This window comes from Cuculus canorus, chromosome Z (assembly GCF_017976375.1).
Source record: "Cuculus canorus isolate bCucCan1 chromosome Z, bCucCan1.pri, whole genome shotgun sequence".
NCBI lineage: Eukaryota > Metazoa > Chordata > Aves > Cuculiformes > Cuculidae > Cuculus > Cuculus canorus.
Genome location: NC_071441.1, coordinates 8,473,185 through 8,490,686, shown reverse-complemented (window position 1 = coordinate 8,490,686; position 17,502 = coordinate 8,473,185). Strand labels below are relative to the sequence as shown.

General features: G+C 38.9%; 1 protein-coding gene across 2 annotated transcripts in view; it reads left to right on the top strand.

Annotated features, from left to right (window-relative positions):
* The window catches only part of PLPP1 (phospholipid phosphatase 1), a 62,887-nt gene that overhangs the window by 8,026 nt on the left and 37,359 nt on the right, over positions 1-17,502 (top strand). The window contains exon 2 of one of the 2 annotated variants that reach the window (XM_054053666.1): positions 8,148-8,302. The exons of the other annotated variant lie outside the window; for it this stretch is intronic. Coding sequence (XP_053909641.1) covers positions 8,148-8,302 — 155 coding nt within the window. The remainder of the gene's footprint in view (positions 1-8,147; positions 8,303-17,502) is intronic. 2 annotated transcript variants of the gene reach the window in all.

Here is a 17,502-nt window from a genome sequence, read left to right as displayed (position 1 = left end):
CTAATTATGATATTTCTAGAGACTGAATGGTATTTCAGGTTAGGTGTGTGGCTATGTGTGAAATACTTCAGAAGCATCTTACTGTGCACTCCCACAAAACAAATTAGAATGGAAAAATAGTTATAACTTCTAGACTTTAAAAGAGCACTTTTAAAGATTCAGAGTAGGTGTCATATGCGGTCAAAAAAAAAAAAAATAAAGTCCCTCCCTGCCCTGCCAACAGTTGACCTTGGTGGTTTGGTTTCTTTTGCTGTTTTGTTTTTCATGGTCTGAGACCCAGTGCTTTAGGTAAATTATAGATGATCTTAATTGTTGGGAGCATGTATATGGTTTTGTAGCTGTGGGCTTTTTAATTCTCTCGACAATACAGTCGAAGCCTTTTGCAGTGAAGGTAATACTGAGCAGATAATGCAAACGGTGATTAGATATTTAATTTCCTGTGTTCATGAAGGTTTATAGTGGGACAAGTCACTCTTCCTTGCTCTGGCTGAGCCTGCTGGATTCTTCCCCACCCCACGAGCAGCACTGCAGTACATGAGATGCTGACCTCTCCCCTTCCATCCTACTCCCCACTGGTAGTGTTTTAGCTATTAGACTGGGGATCTTAAATCTTTCTGTCAGGCCTGTTGGTAATCAGGGCAATTGGCCTCTGCCGGGCTGGGTGAACTACTGATGAGTTCCAGGTGGCTGTCAGTCGGCTGGTCCAGCTTCAGCCTTCCTTGCCCTGTGAGCAGAGCAGAACCCAGGCCTTCAGCCACATGTTTTTCTGTGTTGAGTAATAAAGCAGGCTAAGATATATTACTGTCTTGTCTCTCTGCATTTTTTTGTTTGTATTTGTAATTCTGTAAATGCTCACAGGCAAGACAACTGTATCAATTTCAGAATAACCAGTACTTGATGCTTCTAAAAGTCCTTTTTTTTTGATTGAAATGCGGATAAAAAGGAGAATACAATCGTCTGTGTGAATATTTTAAACAAGTGTTGTGACTTGTTCTAACAGATTGGTAATGTAGATAGCTGAACTAGTGCTCCCATGTAGTACTGAACTCTTGAATATGGGTGAAACTAGAATATGATGTAGATATGTTAGTCATTGACTGGACTAGAAGCTGCACTCTTCTGTGTTGAGGCTGGCCCAGCTCCGAGGAAGGTTTCCTTTGCTTCCTGCCTCCACCACCCTTGCCTTGGTTTAACTCGAAGTGTAGGGAGTTGTTCAGTGGAACTGTTGTTAGCTGGCCCAGGCTGCTGATCTGGCTTCTCCGCTAGCCGAATCTTAGATGAGAAAATAAATTAAAATGTAAGTAGTGTATAGTAGCAGAGATTAGGATGTAGTTCATGCTTTTAAATACGTGTGTCTTGTTCACTGAAGCCTAGCACAGCTTCTGGTGTTATCAGCACAATCGGTGTGCTGTTATTAGAAATATTTTGCATTCCTTGGGGTAGAAAAGCAAGATCAAGTCCTTTAAAGTGGCGAGGGGGCAAGCTGTGGGCTACCCACCCTTCTCAGCTGCTGAAAATAAATAATGTATTGATTTCTCTTTTACATCCTTCGACTTTGGGTGTCAGAAGTCTAAATGGTTTCTTACTGTTTTAATCTGTTTCCTCTTAGCAGTTTGTGTTCGCAGAACCCCCCCAGTCTAAAAGGCTTTGATTCTTTTTCTTGACTGGTCATGGTAGATTTTCAGCACATCTGCTTTTCTGCAAACACAGTCTCTTCTACAGATACCCCCAAACTCTGTCCAGCAGCATGAGGTTGACCTATCTCAGTTTCTTTAAACCTCTTGCATATTTTCTTTCCCCAGCCTGTACATTGCAAAATGAGCAGCAAAACCAACATGGCTTTCCTGGCCAAAAATAAAAGCAAAAATTTATGTGGTACTACCATGCCCTCGGTAGTACCAGCTTATAGGTGCAGCTCAGAATGATGACATTGATCTGTCTGTGGGGTTAACGGCATCATCTTTCTAATAAAAATGTAAGCTATGAAAAGTACCTTTTTTAAAAATGCTGAATAACTGATCTGTTTTGAGGCTGTTGCCTGTGTTTCATGGTGATTTTTTTCTCCAATATAGCCAGAATTCCTTCAATACACCCCAAATTAACTGTAAATTGTGCCTTTATTTACAAAAGCTGAAGCTGACCTTCTGTCAGCACATCAAGTGCAGAATGTATTTATCCTAATTTTAGGATAAGTTAAAATTCTTAAACATTCTTCTCAGTCTCATGTTAGCCTAGTACAGTTTCTCTTAATTAGCACTTAACTTGCGAGTTCAGTGTGGCATGAAGAAAAATCTTTGGTTAGTAATCCAGCTAGAATATTCTCATTTGACATAGCGTCCCTTAAGGGTAACTGCCTTTCTCTCAGTTTCTAGATATTAATTTCTTTAAATGAGAAGAGCTTCCTGATTGAGGACCAGATAGGAGCCTTGTGTCTCTCAGAGAACTACAAACACTAATCCGGCACAAGTATTGATCCTTCCATAGATAAGAAAACCAATTGGGTTAATTAAAGGATGTTTACAAAAAATACAGTGCATTCCTTTGAACTACTTAAAAGTGTAGAGGAGAAAGCCCCATTTATGGGGAAACAATTTCATGAGGTACTTAAGTTGATCTATCCTTGTTCTCCTTTCTTCCACACCCTTGGCTACATTTTCCCGTTTCATCCTTTACACCAGCTCCAACAGTCACACACTTGGCCAGATGAACAAGTGCGCCTGAAAAAACTGTGTTCTCTGGGCATGGGCTTTTTGGTTTGGTTTTCTTTTTTTTGGACATGTTGGTGTGAAAAGACAGTGTGTGTTGTGAAAGCACCATGGCAAAGGGGGTAGTAGTGGATATCCAGAGGCAGGAGTAGGGTAAGACAGTCAAGATAAGATGGTCTTGAGTTGCTTTGAAGGTGTAGTCGGGTTTTGTGAACACCACACTTGGTGCTGAGGTAGATGAGACAGTATAAGTCAAATGGTTAGAAATTTCAAGAGTCTTTCCTTTCAGATATAAAACTTAAAATAGCCTTAAATGGAAGACCTATCTAAAACTGGGACCGCAGACTTAACTAGGAACATTTTAGGGAAAACAGTGTTTTTAGATCTTGATGCTGCCTCCTGTTGAACAATATCCTCTGCTGATCTTGGATATTTAAGACAACTGCTAGCTCTAAAAGAGACTAATTCAGCTATAAATGCTATTTTTTTCCTGTTTAGGGAAAAATATCTCTTGCAGTTTGCTGTCAAAGCCAAATGAACACATGAATATCAGTATCCTACTCCTGATACCTCTAAACTTTAGCACCTGACTTGGAAGTTTCAGGTGCAATAAATGCCACAAATCGGATAAGTAGTGCAGTGTTGCACACTAGTAAAAAGGTCATAGTTTGGTATTCAGAATTTCCATTTATTGAATAAATTGTGGAACATCAATTACTTTTTTTTATCTTAAAAAACATATAATATATCAACAATTTTTTTCTTTACACAGTCTTTTTTTAATTTTTCCCCAACAAAGGAAGGCTTCCCTTCCCCCTTCCCTTGGGTATTGTTTTTTCTTGGCACTCCCATTCTGTGGGTGGAGAACCAGTCTCAACAGTGACATCCTCCCTAGTCTTCCACCCTGGACTTCCCTTCCTTCCTTACAGCCTTTTGTGTCATGCCATGTTGTCCAGCCAGATTCAGTACGAGTTCCCTGAAGGCTATTGCTATTACTGTGAATTAGCCATAGGTTTTCAGTGGAAACTATGCTACAGTTGGCTTGATCCTGCAAGCCAGGGTTGGAGACTCTTAGTGACCTCAGTATATAACCCCATGTAACTCTTTCAGCTAGCTTAGCTTCTCTCTGTACAAATGTGTGTTGCACTGCTCTTGCAGTTCGAGCCAAAAGCTTCAAGCTGCTTCTTCCCTGTAACCTCTGCTCGGTAATTCCAGTATCAGTCTTGCCTCTGTCCCCTTTCTTGCCATCCTGTGTGCTTTTATTCTCAGCCATTTGTATGGAGCTTTTGTACCTTTCAGGCTTTGCCAGAGCTTGTTTGCTTCAGTGTTATCAGAGGAGTTCCTTCCAGTCTTTTATGAAGTCTTGGATGGGCCAATTTCAGAGCACTTGAGTGATCAGGTTATTCTCCCTTTATGATTTAAGGGGAGAAAAATCAGATCAGAAGACTGCTGTCTGTCTTTTTGCTAGCAAAACTGCCCAGAACCTGCCTCCATAGCGGCTGCCTGTTGGTCCTTGACAAGACAAATCTTAACTGGTAACAGAGAAATTCCAATTCTGAGTCTGCAGCATGGGGAAGCTTCAAGGAACAGTCTTTCTACACAGCTAAAGGTCATGCTTTAGAGGATACGAACAACAACAGAGCCATTATATTCCCTTACAGTATCAAGTTACTTATATCAGAAGAGCACCCTTGGAGGTTACTGCTGGTACCGGCTGGGTAAAAATGAAGAGGAGGCGCGTTGTAAAGAGGGCAAGGCATGAGAGTTGATCTACAAGATTGCCTTTTAGCCTAATAATCTTTCACTAGATCTTGATCACCCTTTCCTCCAGTTTGTAGAAGCTAATGAAACAGAACATAAATGCATTCCTCAGAAGTTCCGTGTGCAGTCATTGTGCTTAAAGATCATGGAGATGCTTGGCGCCTGTGGTGGCAATACTGGCCTGTTATGTACATTAGTGGGGTATTTTCCTCTTATATTGAAAACTTCAGGACCATTTGCTTACATGTACTATCTTTTCTCCCTGAAAAATGAGCAATAGTCAAAATGCTGCTGCTTGTTTGAGGCAGGTTAATGTTCAAATAAGCATCATTTCACTAAATCTTACACACCACTGCTGGAAAGCAATCCATCTGTTAGATTGCAGTAGGAATTTTAACAGTAATGTAAAAAAAGGAATTGAGCCGTTAGTCTGATGTGTAACCAACTTCCAGTTTCTTGTATTCTCTTACTATGGACTACACAAACGAATTTTGCAGTCAGTTGGAAACTGACTTCATCTGACCCTTTTGTTTACTGCTTTTCCTTAAGCCCTTTCCCAGAATCTCACGGTTGAAAGCAGACCATGTTTCTTAATGCCAACTATAGATTATGCACTTTTATAGTACTATAAATACTATATAATGTAGTCAAATCAATTTGACTTAAAAAAGGTGCATCCTCTTCTTTCAATGGAACAGATATACAAAGTAAAAAAAATTGCAAAGAAATATTTAAATGTGTAGGCACCAGAAAAATTTGAATAACTGCTGCTTATGTGAAAGTTCTCCCAAACTAGCTTTTATAGGCAAACTTCACATAATGAAGACTGTGTAATGGTAAGAAAACAAAGCTTAAATTAAATCTTGAGTTCCTTTCCTCTTTGTTAAATGAAAACTGAGCATATAACACTTATCGTCAGGAATTCTCTCTAATTAAAAAAAAAAATCCCCCAAGGTTCTGTCTTAACTAGATTACAGTGTGAGTAATAAACTCCTGCTGCAGTTACATAATAAAAAAAAACCCCGAAAGCCTCCATATTCAAGTTGCTTGTTTGTTTTGCTGTTAGGCTTAAAACGCTGCTTGTCAAACTTGGGGTGCTTTCTCTTTTTCATGTGCACTAATGTAATGGCTCTCCTCCAGTTCGTAAAGAAATCTTCTTTGAAAAAGTGGCAAGATCCATTACTGTAAACCTGTGAACTTTTGTGGCAAGAAATCTGGAATTTTTAAGTTAAGAACTCTGGTCTTTACAAGTGAATTGCTGGAGTATCTTCTAGTTTTTGAACTGGAGCACCTAGAGAACATATTTCAGCAGCTAGTAAAAATGAAATAGCCTGCTGTAAGGCAGTTAAACCCAGAAACAAAACCAAAGCAAAACACCTCAAAATCATATGTAAAACCTGAGCAATATTGGCTTAAAGTTTGAGCTGGAAGGCTGAAAATGTAATTAAATTAAACTGAAAAAATCTTGGCGTTGAGTTGTAAGAGCTTTTCTTGGAGAAGAGAGGTATTTGTCTATTAAAGAAGTCAGCTTCTGCAAAGCACAAACTGATGCTTAAATTAATTATGAGGATGTGATATTTCCACATGGGAAAATCTAGTGACCTGTTTGAGAACATAGATAGGATTGTATCAAACAGGTTACGGCTTTGGCAGTCCATCATCCTGATGCTGAGTATGCAACGAAAGAGATAAAGACAGGAAACATGGACTCTGACTTATGTTAGTGGAATCTTGCCATGTCCTTGAGTGGAGCTGAAAATTGGCTCCAGACGTGAATGTACAGCAAGGTATTTTGATCCGAGTGAGCTTCTGAATTCTTCAGTGGGCCCCCCTGTATTTGAAGGGTTGTGAATTTGTTTTGGCTCCTTCTGTCAAGGTCTAGTGCTTTTTCTTAATCGTTACAGCAGAGGAAGGAGAGACACCTTTGAGATGCAGTTGATTAAGAGGTATATCATCCTACTTCAAGAAAAGCTTTGTGCTTAAAGTTGAACAAGCGTAGTGCCATTTGCATTTCCATTAAGTTTTGTTATACGGGATGGTAAGCATCTGCTGAAGTGCTTTGCTGCATCAGCATCCCCAACTGATTAGGCTAAGTGTGGACAGTCCTTAGGATTTCAAATGGTTTGTGGAAACAAATCCTTTCTGCTCTGTAGGAGGCTTTAAATTCCTGCCAAGCTGCCTTCTGTGACCACAGTAGTTTTCTTAGAAGAGGAGATTGGAGCTGGGGCTATTACACATGCACAGTTTCAGTGTGTACTTCATGAGCTTTTACATTGTGATTTAGCAGCCTTAAGACTGGGCTGCAATATATATCACTCTGTTCCTGCTGTTTCACTCTTGATGTCTTTTCTTCTAATCGAGTACATAGCAATAAGCGTATTTAAAACCCTTTTAAGTGACTTATCAGATAGTTGTCTTAACAAGTGTGGACAGAAATCAAAGCAATCTCTCATTACCTGAACTCCTTTGATTGTTTTTTGTTTTCAATACAGCAGTTTGTTTATATCATCAGTGGTCTTTTGTGCTTCAGTAATTGGACTTACCATGTAATTTACATACAGAAAATGTCTATATGCAGAATTGCATATTACATGGATGTTGGTGAAAATACAAAATTTGATTTACCCTTTTTTATCTTGTTTTAAACCAAAATCTAGCTTTTTAATTTTTCTTTTTGTTTGGAGATTTTGAAATTCTTGTATCATTGCCTAAAATATCCATTGTTAACCTATTACTTGCTCATGGAACAAAAGGAAAGAGGGTGGGATGAGAATGTTGAGTGAAATGACAAACATGGGTTTCCTGATGCTGTTGCTTCTGCAAATGTCTATTCCCTAGCTGATTCTTCTTGTCAGAAATAAGTTAGACCTGAATGTATTTCTCAGAGTTCTTGATGGTTTCTTTGGCGTGACTGCCAGCACAGTGGAAGGGAGCTTCTAAGAGGGAATAAATAGTACATTACTCAGTGTAATTTCAGAGAGCTGTCATTTGGATCTGAGTGTCAGTCTCCATGTTAATAAGTTAGTTGTTGTCATGCAGAAATCTTCTGAAGTGTGTAATAGCTATGCAAATGCAATTCTTACCCGTATGAAGCTCATTACCTTGAGATGCAGTCCATTCAGAGTGTCCCCATTTCCTGTTGGTGTCTCTGCAGTTCTCTGGTTCCCCTTACCTGCATGAAAACTAATTGCATGAAATTGTTAACTCCCTAACTATGACAAAATCTGTCTTGTTCTCTGTAAGCATTGACCAGATTATAGTGTGTAGAGCAGAGCTGGTAATTAAGATACAAGCCAGTGTTGTGGGGTGGTGGCAAAGGAGGAGGCATAAAAGGCAGCCTACACTAAATAACTTTCAGTCATGTGAGTGGCAAAGGCTTTTCTCCATCTTAATCTTGATTTGGTGTGTGGCCACGCACCTTACTGATGAAAGGACTTTGAACTCTATACTTTCTTAACTTCTGTATCTGGTGGGCAACCTCAGAGTCCTTCTGAAGGAGAGTTATAGAAGAGATAAATTTCTATAAACGGTATTTGTTAAGTGTTTGCATTGCATGGTGCTAAGGAAATTAGTTTTGCATGTTTGGTAGCTTCCTCCATGCATGTTTAAAAGTGATTTTCTTTTTGTTTGGTTTAACTACATGTATTTCTTGTTTTTGTTTTTTTTTCCTTCCCCCAACAGCTGGCTTACCCCTTGGTGTTCTAAACTTGGCCAAAATAAAACCGTATCAGAGAGGCTTTTTCTGTAATGATGACAGCATCAAGTATCCGTTCCATGACAGTACCATCACATCCACTGTCCTCTACACAGTGGGGTTCACCCTGCCCATTTTCTCTGTAAGTAGCTAATATATAGGGAGCTTTGGTGATGGGTGTAAATGTATGCCTTCCAAGAGTTCAGCTTTGTGACTGTAAGCTGAAGACAGTCTGTATAGGCAAAATCCCGTATGCGTATAGTCATATGCATGTGAAAGCTGCCATTGCTACTTTCTGTTTGCATAGAAAATCTGGAACTAATCTCTAACTGCTAGTATTGCTAATCTAATTTGTTTTAGGGGAAGAAAAAGATAAAGGTGAGGATTTGAACTGTATTAGTTTAGGCTTTTATCGTTGAGGAGAAAACTATTGTAGGCTTCCAAAATGCTATGGAATTAATAAATTTGTTGTTCAGAATGGGTTAATCTGACAATTTAAACACCTGTGATGTTAAAAACTGCACTGTAGTGGAGTGCACAAACTGGTGACTGTTGCTTCCATATACTTTCTACAGAAATAAGGAAAACCTCTGAACCAGAACTAGACTTAGGTTTAAATAAAATGTGGTGACTCTTCAAACCCTTCAAAACAGGGTACAGAGGCTGAAAATCTAGTTGCTTGTAGAAACGAGGTTCAGTGTTTTCAAGACCAGATGGTTTTTACAAAGAACAATTTAACTTTTCAGGAGGTTTTTCTAACAATATTTTAAGCTTGATTCTATTCAAGTTTAGCAATATTTGAGCTGGTTTTGACAACAAAAATTTCACTATTCAGAATAACCTTGAACTTGAAAATACATCTTGTTGTTTCTACCTGCAGTGATCGGCGAAACCATGTTAGAGGTGGTCATAATACTTGGTTTTCTAAGAAATGTATATGCTAAATTAATCGGTAAGAAGGACATATTAAACATATAAGGATGGAAGCAGTTATTTAAACCAAGTAAGCAGAAATATATGGAACGTCTACAAGAATTACTCTAGTTTTCCCTTAAATGCTTATTTATTCGAACTTGCATTAATCCTATGCAGTAAACAGAAGATAGACACAACACTTGTTATCATTAGTGAAGTTTCATTTCTGAGGAAAATGGTCTGAAGTTTGTAATTTTGACGTGTACTGACGTATGTCTTAAAGTAAGCTTCAGGGAAACTTCTTTTCCAGTAGAGTTCACGCATATTCTAATTGATATGTGCACAGGTGAACACAATTACAGGTCTGTGCAGTTTTTGACTTCTAAGGAGGGATTTCAGTTGCAGTTAGATCTGTTGAATTGCTTGGTTTTTTTATCATCCACTTTTAAATTTGAAGATATTATTCCTGTAATAGAAAGTAAATGGATAGTGCTTCCCCCACCACCCCCGGGGTCTAAAGAAGTAAAGAAACATCTGACTTACACTTAAGTAAATTAGCTGTAAACGTCCAAGGAGTGTTGAGAATAGTCTGTGTAACTACTGCAAAGGTAGCTAAAATCATAACTTAGAATTAGACTTGTCAGTGGTTCCAAGTCTATTCTGATATTTTTGGTCTATGGTACTCTTGTAGGATTCAGACAGTGAGGTTTTATTGCCTGTCTTTGTGCAGAGAGTTTGAGTATGTAATTGGAACAATCACTTCTGGCTTCCATGCTGAGAGAGGTTTAAAAAAAATAATAGATTCTAAAGCACTCCTGGTTCTGTAACAACAATAGAGGCTATCCAGATCAGTTTTCTTCAGTCTGAACATTTTACAAACCTTAAAGCAACACAGGATTTCTTCAATCTAGTGAGAATTTAGTCACTGTAGAGTATATATGAGTGTGCTGTATGGCTAACGTGTTAACCTGTATTTCTTAGTCTCAGTTTTAGATTCAAGGAGTTCTTTAGCTTCATGCGAGCTGAACAATCGTTTACGGCTACTGGAAACTTAGAGCTAGGGTGAGCTGTAGAGCTAGCGAGTATGAGCTCTGAGTTTATTACAAATTACTGAGTTGAAAGTGGATTCCAGTTGAATGCGTTCTAGCTTCAAGCTTGCCTCCATTCAAAATGGATGGGGAAAGCAGTCTGGGAATAGGGGAATCTGACTTTCAGACTGGTTTTTGTTTTGGACTGAGTTAGTGGAGGCTTGAGACTTTTTCCAAGGCGGCTTAAGTTTTTTCCAAGTACTGTGTTCCAGAATCAATATCCTCAGCAGGGGCACAGCTGGCTCATGAAAGCTTATTGGGCAGTAATGCTGATTATCCCATATCTAGTAAAAAATGTTATCTTCACATGAGACTTTTAGGAAGGTAACAGGCTTCTCAGTGAGGGAATTGAGAGTAAAACCTGTGTCTAATACTACACAAAGAAGAGTTGATTCATGGCTGTTTTGTGCAAATTTTTTCCCTAATCAAAGACTACCTGGAGCAGGGTACTTAGTTTCTAAGTAGGACTTGCACTTCAGCTTTGTCGTATCACAAAACAGAAGAACTTGTGGTAGGAATTTAAGGGAAGCAAAAGGAGTCATACCTGCTACATGGAAAAAAAATTGGTTAATTGGGTAGTAGAGTGTTTATAGCCCTTTCCCTTAGCATTCAACAATGTACAGGTACTGCTGATTCAGTTGTTTAGTTCTTAGTCCCTAAAGCCTCATGAGATCTGAGCAGAAATGCTTGAAATATTATTGTGCATGTGTCCCTTGTGGCACTAACAGCGTGCTTGACTTGAGAGAGCAGTAAGAATGAGTCTGAAATATTGCAGTATCATAATAAAAGGTTTTGTCTGGTTCAGTTATTGGGGTAGGGGCATAAAATAACTTCAAAAAAAAAAACAACCCCAAACAAAACTAACAGTAATGACTACGGCATAGATATATCATTATTAGGAGGTCTCTTTGTGCCTCTAAGAAACTAGGCTGCCTGCACGTTGATTGGTCTTCAGAACATTTTATGAAGATTTACAAGATGTGGTGTTGTCATTCACAATTCAATATAGAGCTCTGAATTTAATGTTCTCATTGCCTCCTTTTAACAGGAAATATAGCACCTGCGGTAGAAACTCATGTTTATTCTTGTTCAAGTGCCACTTCAGTATTAAGATACTTCTCAGTTTTCCAAGTTGCTTTGTGTCTGGATGTGAAGCATATTTTTTGTATTAAAAGTTTTGGAGTCTTAGGGTCAAACTAAGCCTTGGTAGTGCTCTGTTAAAGTTCATCTTTGTTGGCTGTCTAGGCTGGTGTCTGGAGCAGCGCACATCCACAATGACATTTCAAGAACCGCAGGTGATCTTTTTGATAATTCTACCTTCCCAAGTCTATTTAGAGTTCTTTAGGGAGTAATTCTCAATAGAATAAAAGCCATGCCTAGTTATTAGGTAGTGTTTATAGATGCAACTCCAGGAATATTTTGAAATTAATCTCTAAGATGATGTACTTGGTCTGGCATCTTTGGTCTTTTGCTGTTTACATGAGATTAGCTCTTCCAATTATAAATGACAAATTAATATTTTTCTTCCTTTTGCAGTGAGGTCCAACTATGCCTATTTTTAAGTGTCCTCTTCAGTTGGTCTTTTGGACTTCACCTCCAAATCAATTTTCTCTTCCTCCAGTCATCGTGTTTCTTACAACTGCTGCCTTTACTGATAGTCCTGTAACATCACTTAGATTGAAGGGTAGATGTGACTCGGGGAAGGAGACGGAGCAAAGGAGGCATCTTTGAAGCATCCTTCTGACCAAAGAAGCAGAAGAACAGACGAGAGTTGCTGAGTTTCATCTGTTTCCCGTGCTAGGGTCTGTTCAGGGTTTGTGTAGTTCACTTGGTAGAGCTTTGCCGTATTGCTCTATTCAGGAGCAGAAGGGAAGCAACTTGCTGAGTTTCATGATGGACTGATTTGCAAGAGGACAAGAGTTCCATTCTTCTAACTCTGCTGAAGTGCTGCACTGAGTTTCTGGGAAACAAAGTGGTTAGCTACAACTGTTGCTAGTAAAGCAGCTACTGCAAATGCTGATGTTACTGATGAGGGAGTGTTCAGATGTAAACAGTTTTGAATAAGGTGCTTCTCTGGGATGAGCTCTGCTATTTGTGACTTCTTAGAGAGAAAGGAAAGTTTTGGCCCTGTAGGACTTAATTTCTCCACTCCGATATGTCCAGAAGATACTTAGGTGATCAGGTCATGTTGTCTTCTACTTCAAAACCAAAACATTCTTGGTTTAGTTTGGCAAAGGCTTACGTCTTCAGCATTATGGTGCCTTCCCAACAGTAGCTGGTCCTGTGCCAGCTTTAACCTGTTAGGCATTAGGCTTAATGTTTTCAGAAATATCTCCTTCTACCATGTGTGTATTGATATTTTGACTGTAACTTTTCCTACAGATAAGCACAATCATACTTTGAAGTCAATCTACTGATTTCTTTTCTGGCAAAAGAAACTAATCTTTTATGCTCTATTTGTGAAAAGCAATTTTATTGAAAGCATCTATTTGATTAACGACATGAGCACTTACTGGCTTAATTCGTAGGTTTTTTGAGGAATAAATTAGCTGCTGCTGTGGTAGAGGCTAATAAAGCAGTGGACTATAATGAAACCTATTGAAGACTTAGATTGGTAGGTGCATGCTTCATTTCTTGCAGCAGCGTCAAAGCTGTATGGCCACTGTTGGTGGTTTTGCAACTAATTGAAATTAAACTTGCTGTTTGACAGTAGAGTGGAATTTTGCATTGTTTAACTTTCAGGTTTCTGGTTACGTATTAGTCATATTATTGTGCTCTGAACCAAGACTTTGCCTCTTATCTTGAAAACTTTCTAAGAAGGGGAGTAGTGTTTTATCTTTAGTTTTTTTGGTGCATTCATGGCACTGGAAACTTCTTTAGGTAATGCAGCTGAACTTCGTAATGTGGCATGAGTTCTACTTGATGCTAACTGTTCATCTTGTACTACTACAGATGAGTATCTTCTCTGAACCCAAGCTTATTCTGAGGAACAAATTGCTATTTTGTGTTTATTCAAACTCTGTTTAAAGCCAACATAATAATAACAATCCAAGTTTATACTATGTGGAGGGTTAATATACAGAGTGATGTACTTCGGCTGAATTGTGGAGTAGTTCCTGAGTGAGATCAACATTATGGGATCTCAGGCTGGGATCATTATGGGAGACAGGCTGAGAAATGGCAATTGCTGCTTCTAGCTTTGGCCCTGCTTCTGCTACATCTGTGGTGAGGGTGTTCTGGTGGGCTTGGTATAAAATCAGGTGAAGGAAGATCTGGGGAGCAGCACTTCAAGCTTGGCACTTGCACAAATAACTATTACCAGATGCTGTTTTATTTTAAATGTATAAGTTGCAGTGACTTGCTCGTTATGTCTGTGGACTTGATATTGTACTTCACTCAGTCCTTCAGGCATAGTTGTTAATACAGTGATGAACACACACAGTGCGCGAAACTGAGTAAAATAGTTGGCAGAGTGACAGTGGAAACAGCTCCAGACAAAAGCTTTTAAAATGCTGAGTGAAGCTTGGTTATAACTATGAGAAAGCCAAGCAGTCAGTGGTTTGAAGCTGTTTTTGAAGGTATTATTTAGTAGAGTATACAAAAGGTAAAATTGAATAAGGAGAAATGTAGGGAGAGGGAGTTGCAACTTAAGTACTTAAATCTTGTCATTTAAGGAAAAAGTCTGTGGCATAGATTTCTCCTTGTCTCAAGTCTCATACCTGGTTAGTAAGAACTTGCTTTTGACACGCAGGACTTAGATCAGAGACTCAAGGTAGTGGTGAAAAAGGGAAGGAACTGCACCAGAAACAAGATATGAATAACAGGGAAAATAAGAGAGAAAGGAATGTTTTGCCCCTTAGGACTTAATTTCTCCACCCCGATATGTCTGGAAGATACTTAGATGATCAGGTCATGTTGTCTTCTACTTCAAAGCCAAAACATTCTTAGTTTAGTTTGGCAAAGGCTCACGTCTTCAGCGTTATGGTGCCTTCCCAACAGTAGGTGGTCCTGTGCCAGCCCTTTTTGTGCTGCCTCTTTCTTATGTTTCCCTTCCTCTGGCTCACCCAAATGTACCTGTTTCTGTTCTGCCCAGAGCAGTAAAATGCTCGTGGAGAGGTGTTTTTTCACCTCCCTCTTCTGGAGAAAGCTGAATGACAGAATGCAGCAGTTGATTTTGGTGAATTGTGGAGTGGTGGTATAAGCGTATGTCTTGCTTCACCCCGGTGAACTTCACAGCTCCTTTAATAAATGGAAATTAACGTGGCTCTGGTAGTAAGAAGCTGAAGTCTTAATTTAATCTGCAAAGAGCTGTGTAATACCATAACCAATCACCAGAGAATGTGGGCTGTTATACAGAGTAATAGTCAACAGTTTTAACCAAGCTTTCACAGAATACGTGTTTTCCTAGGCAGGATTTCTGGTGTCGTGCGAATGAATACTGTGGATGTTTGCTGATGCAGTTAGTAATAAAATTGCAACAGCATATTCAGTGGAAATGTTAATTTGCGCTTTCTATCTTAATTTCTAGTCTAAGGACACTTAAACCTAAAAATACTATTTCTGCTTTTGTGGAGACACTTCTGGTTTACTGCTAAACTAATTAAGTTGGCATTAGATAATAATGAAAAGACAGCCAAATCTTTTAAACTGGTTTTCTTTCTAAACTTTGGAGAAAGACTATTGCCACTCACTGCTTAAGCACAGGTGTTTAAAGCTATTTTGTCTGAAACATATCCACTGTTTCCTGGTGTCAGTCATATCTATTCTCTTCCTAATCTCCTTAATACACTAGAAGAGTGGTGTACTGGGGCTGAAGGCAGCGTTCTGGAACAGATATAACTTAGATCTGTACACTTAAATGATTACTTCATCAAAATCCTAAACTACATAGTAATGGGATTAGATGAATCCTTAAATACATAAATAATTCATTGAAATGTGAGGAGTAGTGAGTAGGAGTATGTGCTTTCTGGCTTTCACAAGGGAGGAACGTACCAGGTGGAGCTCTCCAGGAGTCTGCTGTGTTCCGTGTCATCATAAAACACCCTGGAAGAGAACGTGACTCAGCAAAGCAGGGTTCTCAGAGCAGTAAATACAAAACAAGGCAATATCATGGCTGGCTCAGCAGCGTAGGTAAACAAGAAGTGGTGTTCTTCCTGGGGAGAGTGGAAAGGATAACTTGAGGGCTGTGTATGATGTGATATTCTCTCTCTCACCTGAGTGGTAATGGTCAGCTTTTAGTTCTGTGGAGAGATGAACTTCATGATCAGTAACCGTGAAGAAACCTAATAAAAATTACAAGCTTGGAAAGAAACAGACCTGTGTTACTCAAGATATTTGTGGGAAAAAAACCACAGCACAGTCAGTCAGAAATCTCCTCAGCTTAGGAGGAAATCTAATGCATTATACTATACAAGTTGGATTATTGGACAGGAGTACTGTAATTGTTTAAAATATTTAGTCATATCAGTCAAGCTACTTGTGTTTTTACCTCTTGTATTCTGAATGAAAGACTGTTCAAAGCCTATATTTCTCCCTCGCTATGAATATCTTCATTGCCAACTGTGTTTGTAGCTCTTTAATTATTGTTGGTTTTGGATCAGTACTGCTTTTTTTTTATATATATATATAACCCCTATGCAATTAGCTGATTTACAGCCTTTATATTCTGCTGAACAGTGCAAAAGCACAGCTTTTCTAGTTTTTGAGATAATGAGGACCTTGGCAATTCCTTCTCTGTCTGCATTTAAGACATGTTTTCAAGTTATTTGAGAAGAAGTTTTTGTCAGGTGACTGAAAGTGTGGAAAAACTTGTCTAATGATTGCATTGTTATATTGATGTACAGAAATCATAGGAATTGGACATTTTCCCCTGATATTTTGAACTGGCAAGCTTCTCACTCACCAGAGTTGTTTAGCCTCCAGGTGCATGACTCTGAATTCATTACTGCACAAATCTCCATCTATTCTCTTGCTTCAGTCTTTAGGGGTTGTTTTGCAGGCAGAACTGGCTGACCTTGATCTCCCACTGTATCGGAGAATTGCCAGCTCTGTCAGCAGTACGTCTACTAGTTATTCATTAATGATGCTGGCATATGCAGTGTGTAACACTAGCTTGTTGGCTTTATCCTTGAGATTACCCTACTGGTAACCTCTTCTCAACATTATTATTCCTCTTTACATACCTGTCATCGTTTGCCCTTTAGGCAATTTCTTCACTGTGTTACAGTTGACTTGGAAAATGAAGCATATGTCTGGGATGCTTTTTGTTAGTGTCATATGGGAAGTATTCAATAGAGCCCTTACTGATATTCTGACATCTTGACTCTTTACTTAAAAGTAGTATATAAACTCCTAAATTTCTTCTGCCTGCAAGTAAAACTGGGCTCAACTAATTTTTACTAATTATCCTTTTTAATTTGCCACACTCTGCCCTTGTAAATTGTTGCTTGTTTAGGGGAAAATAAGGGTGTTTGTAGAAAAAGCAGGGCCTTTCTTTTAACTTACGGTAGCAACATGTAACTATGACAGATGAGCAAGATTTATTTTCTTTGTGATCCGCTGTTGAATATTTGCTACCTTTACTTGAGAAACTACTGCGCTCTTCTATGTGCGTTCTGGCGAGGAAGTACCCCACCTTCTGTAGTACTACTGCAGCTGAAGAATGATTTTTATCTGGGAAGTTAAGACCTTCTAGCTTTCATTAGAGTCACCATTATGAACACAAATATGATTTGATATCTCCAGTCGTATCCAGTCATCCTGTGTCAGGAGGTTTCATACTTAGGAAATTGCCATTGTGGTGTAAAAACTTATTCCTGTTTTCTAAAATTATGATATCTCTTGGGTTCGAAAGTAGCACGTCTATCACAACTGTAGGGAAATCCTGCCGTTGTACTTGCTACAGTAAGAAGCTTTGCCTCTTCCATCACTTCCATCAGTTCTTGCACTTGTTTGTCCTGCTTGTACTAATGAACAAGCCAAACGGTGTTTTTTCTTTGTCTCCGCATAGTCTTCAGGGGAGAGGCTTTTGCACTGCGGGAAGTACTAAAGATATACATTTAAAATAGCTTTGATTTGATTTTAGAGATTGTTTATTTTAAAAAAAAAAACCAGCCTTAAAATCCTCCAAAACGAGACTTTCCCAGTTTGTTTGAAACAGAACAAACCCCCTAATTATTGAGAGAAGATTCTCTTAACAGCTTCCTTTGCCAGAAACAGTAGGAGTTACTGCCCCTCTGGTTTGACTTCTACTTTTCTACCCCCTCCCACTAGTTAATAGGGAAACCAATCCATGTGTGCTTAAAAGAAGTAGGTTAAACCTGCTATATGGAGTGTG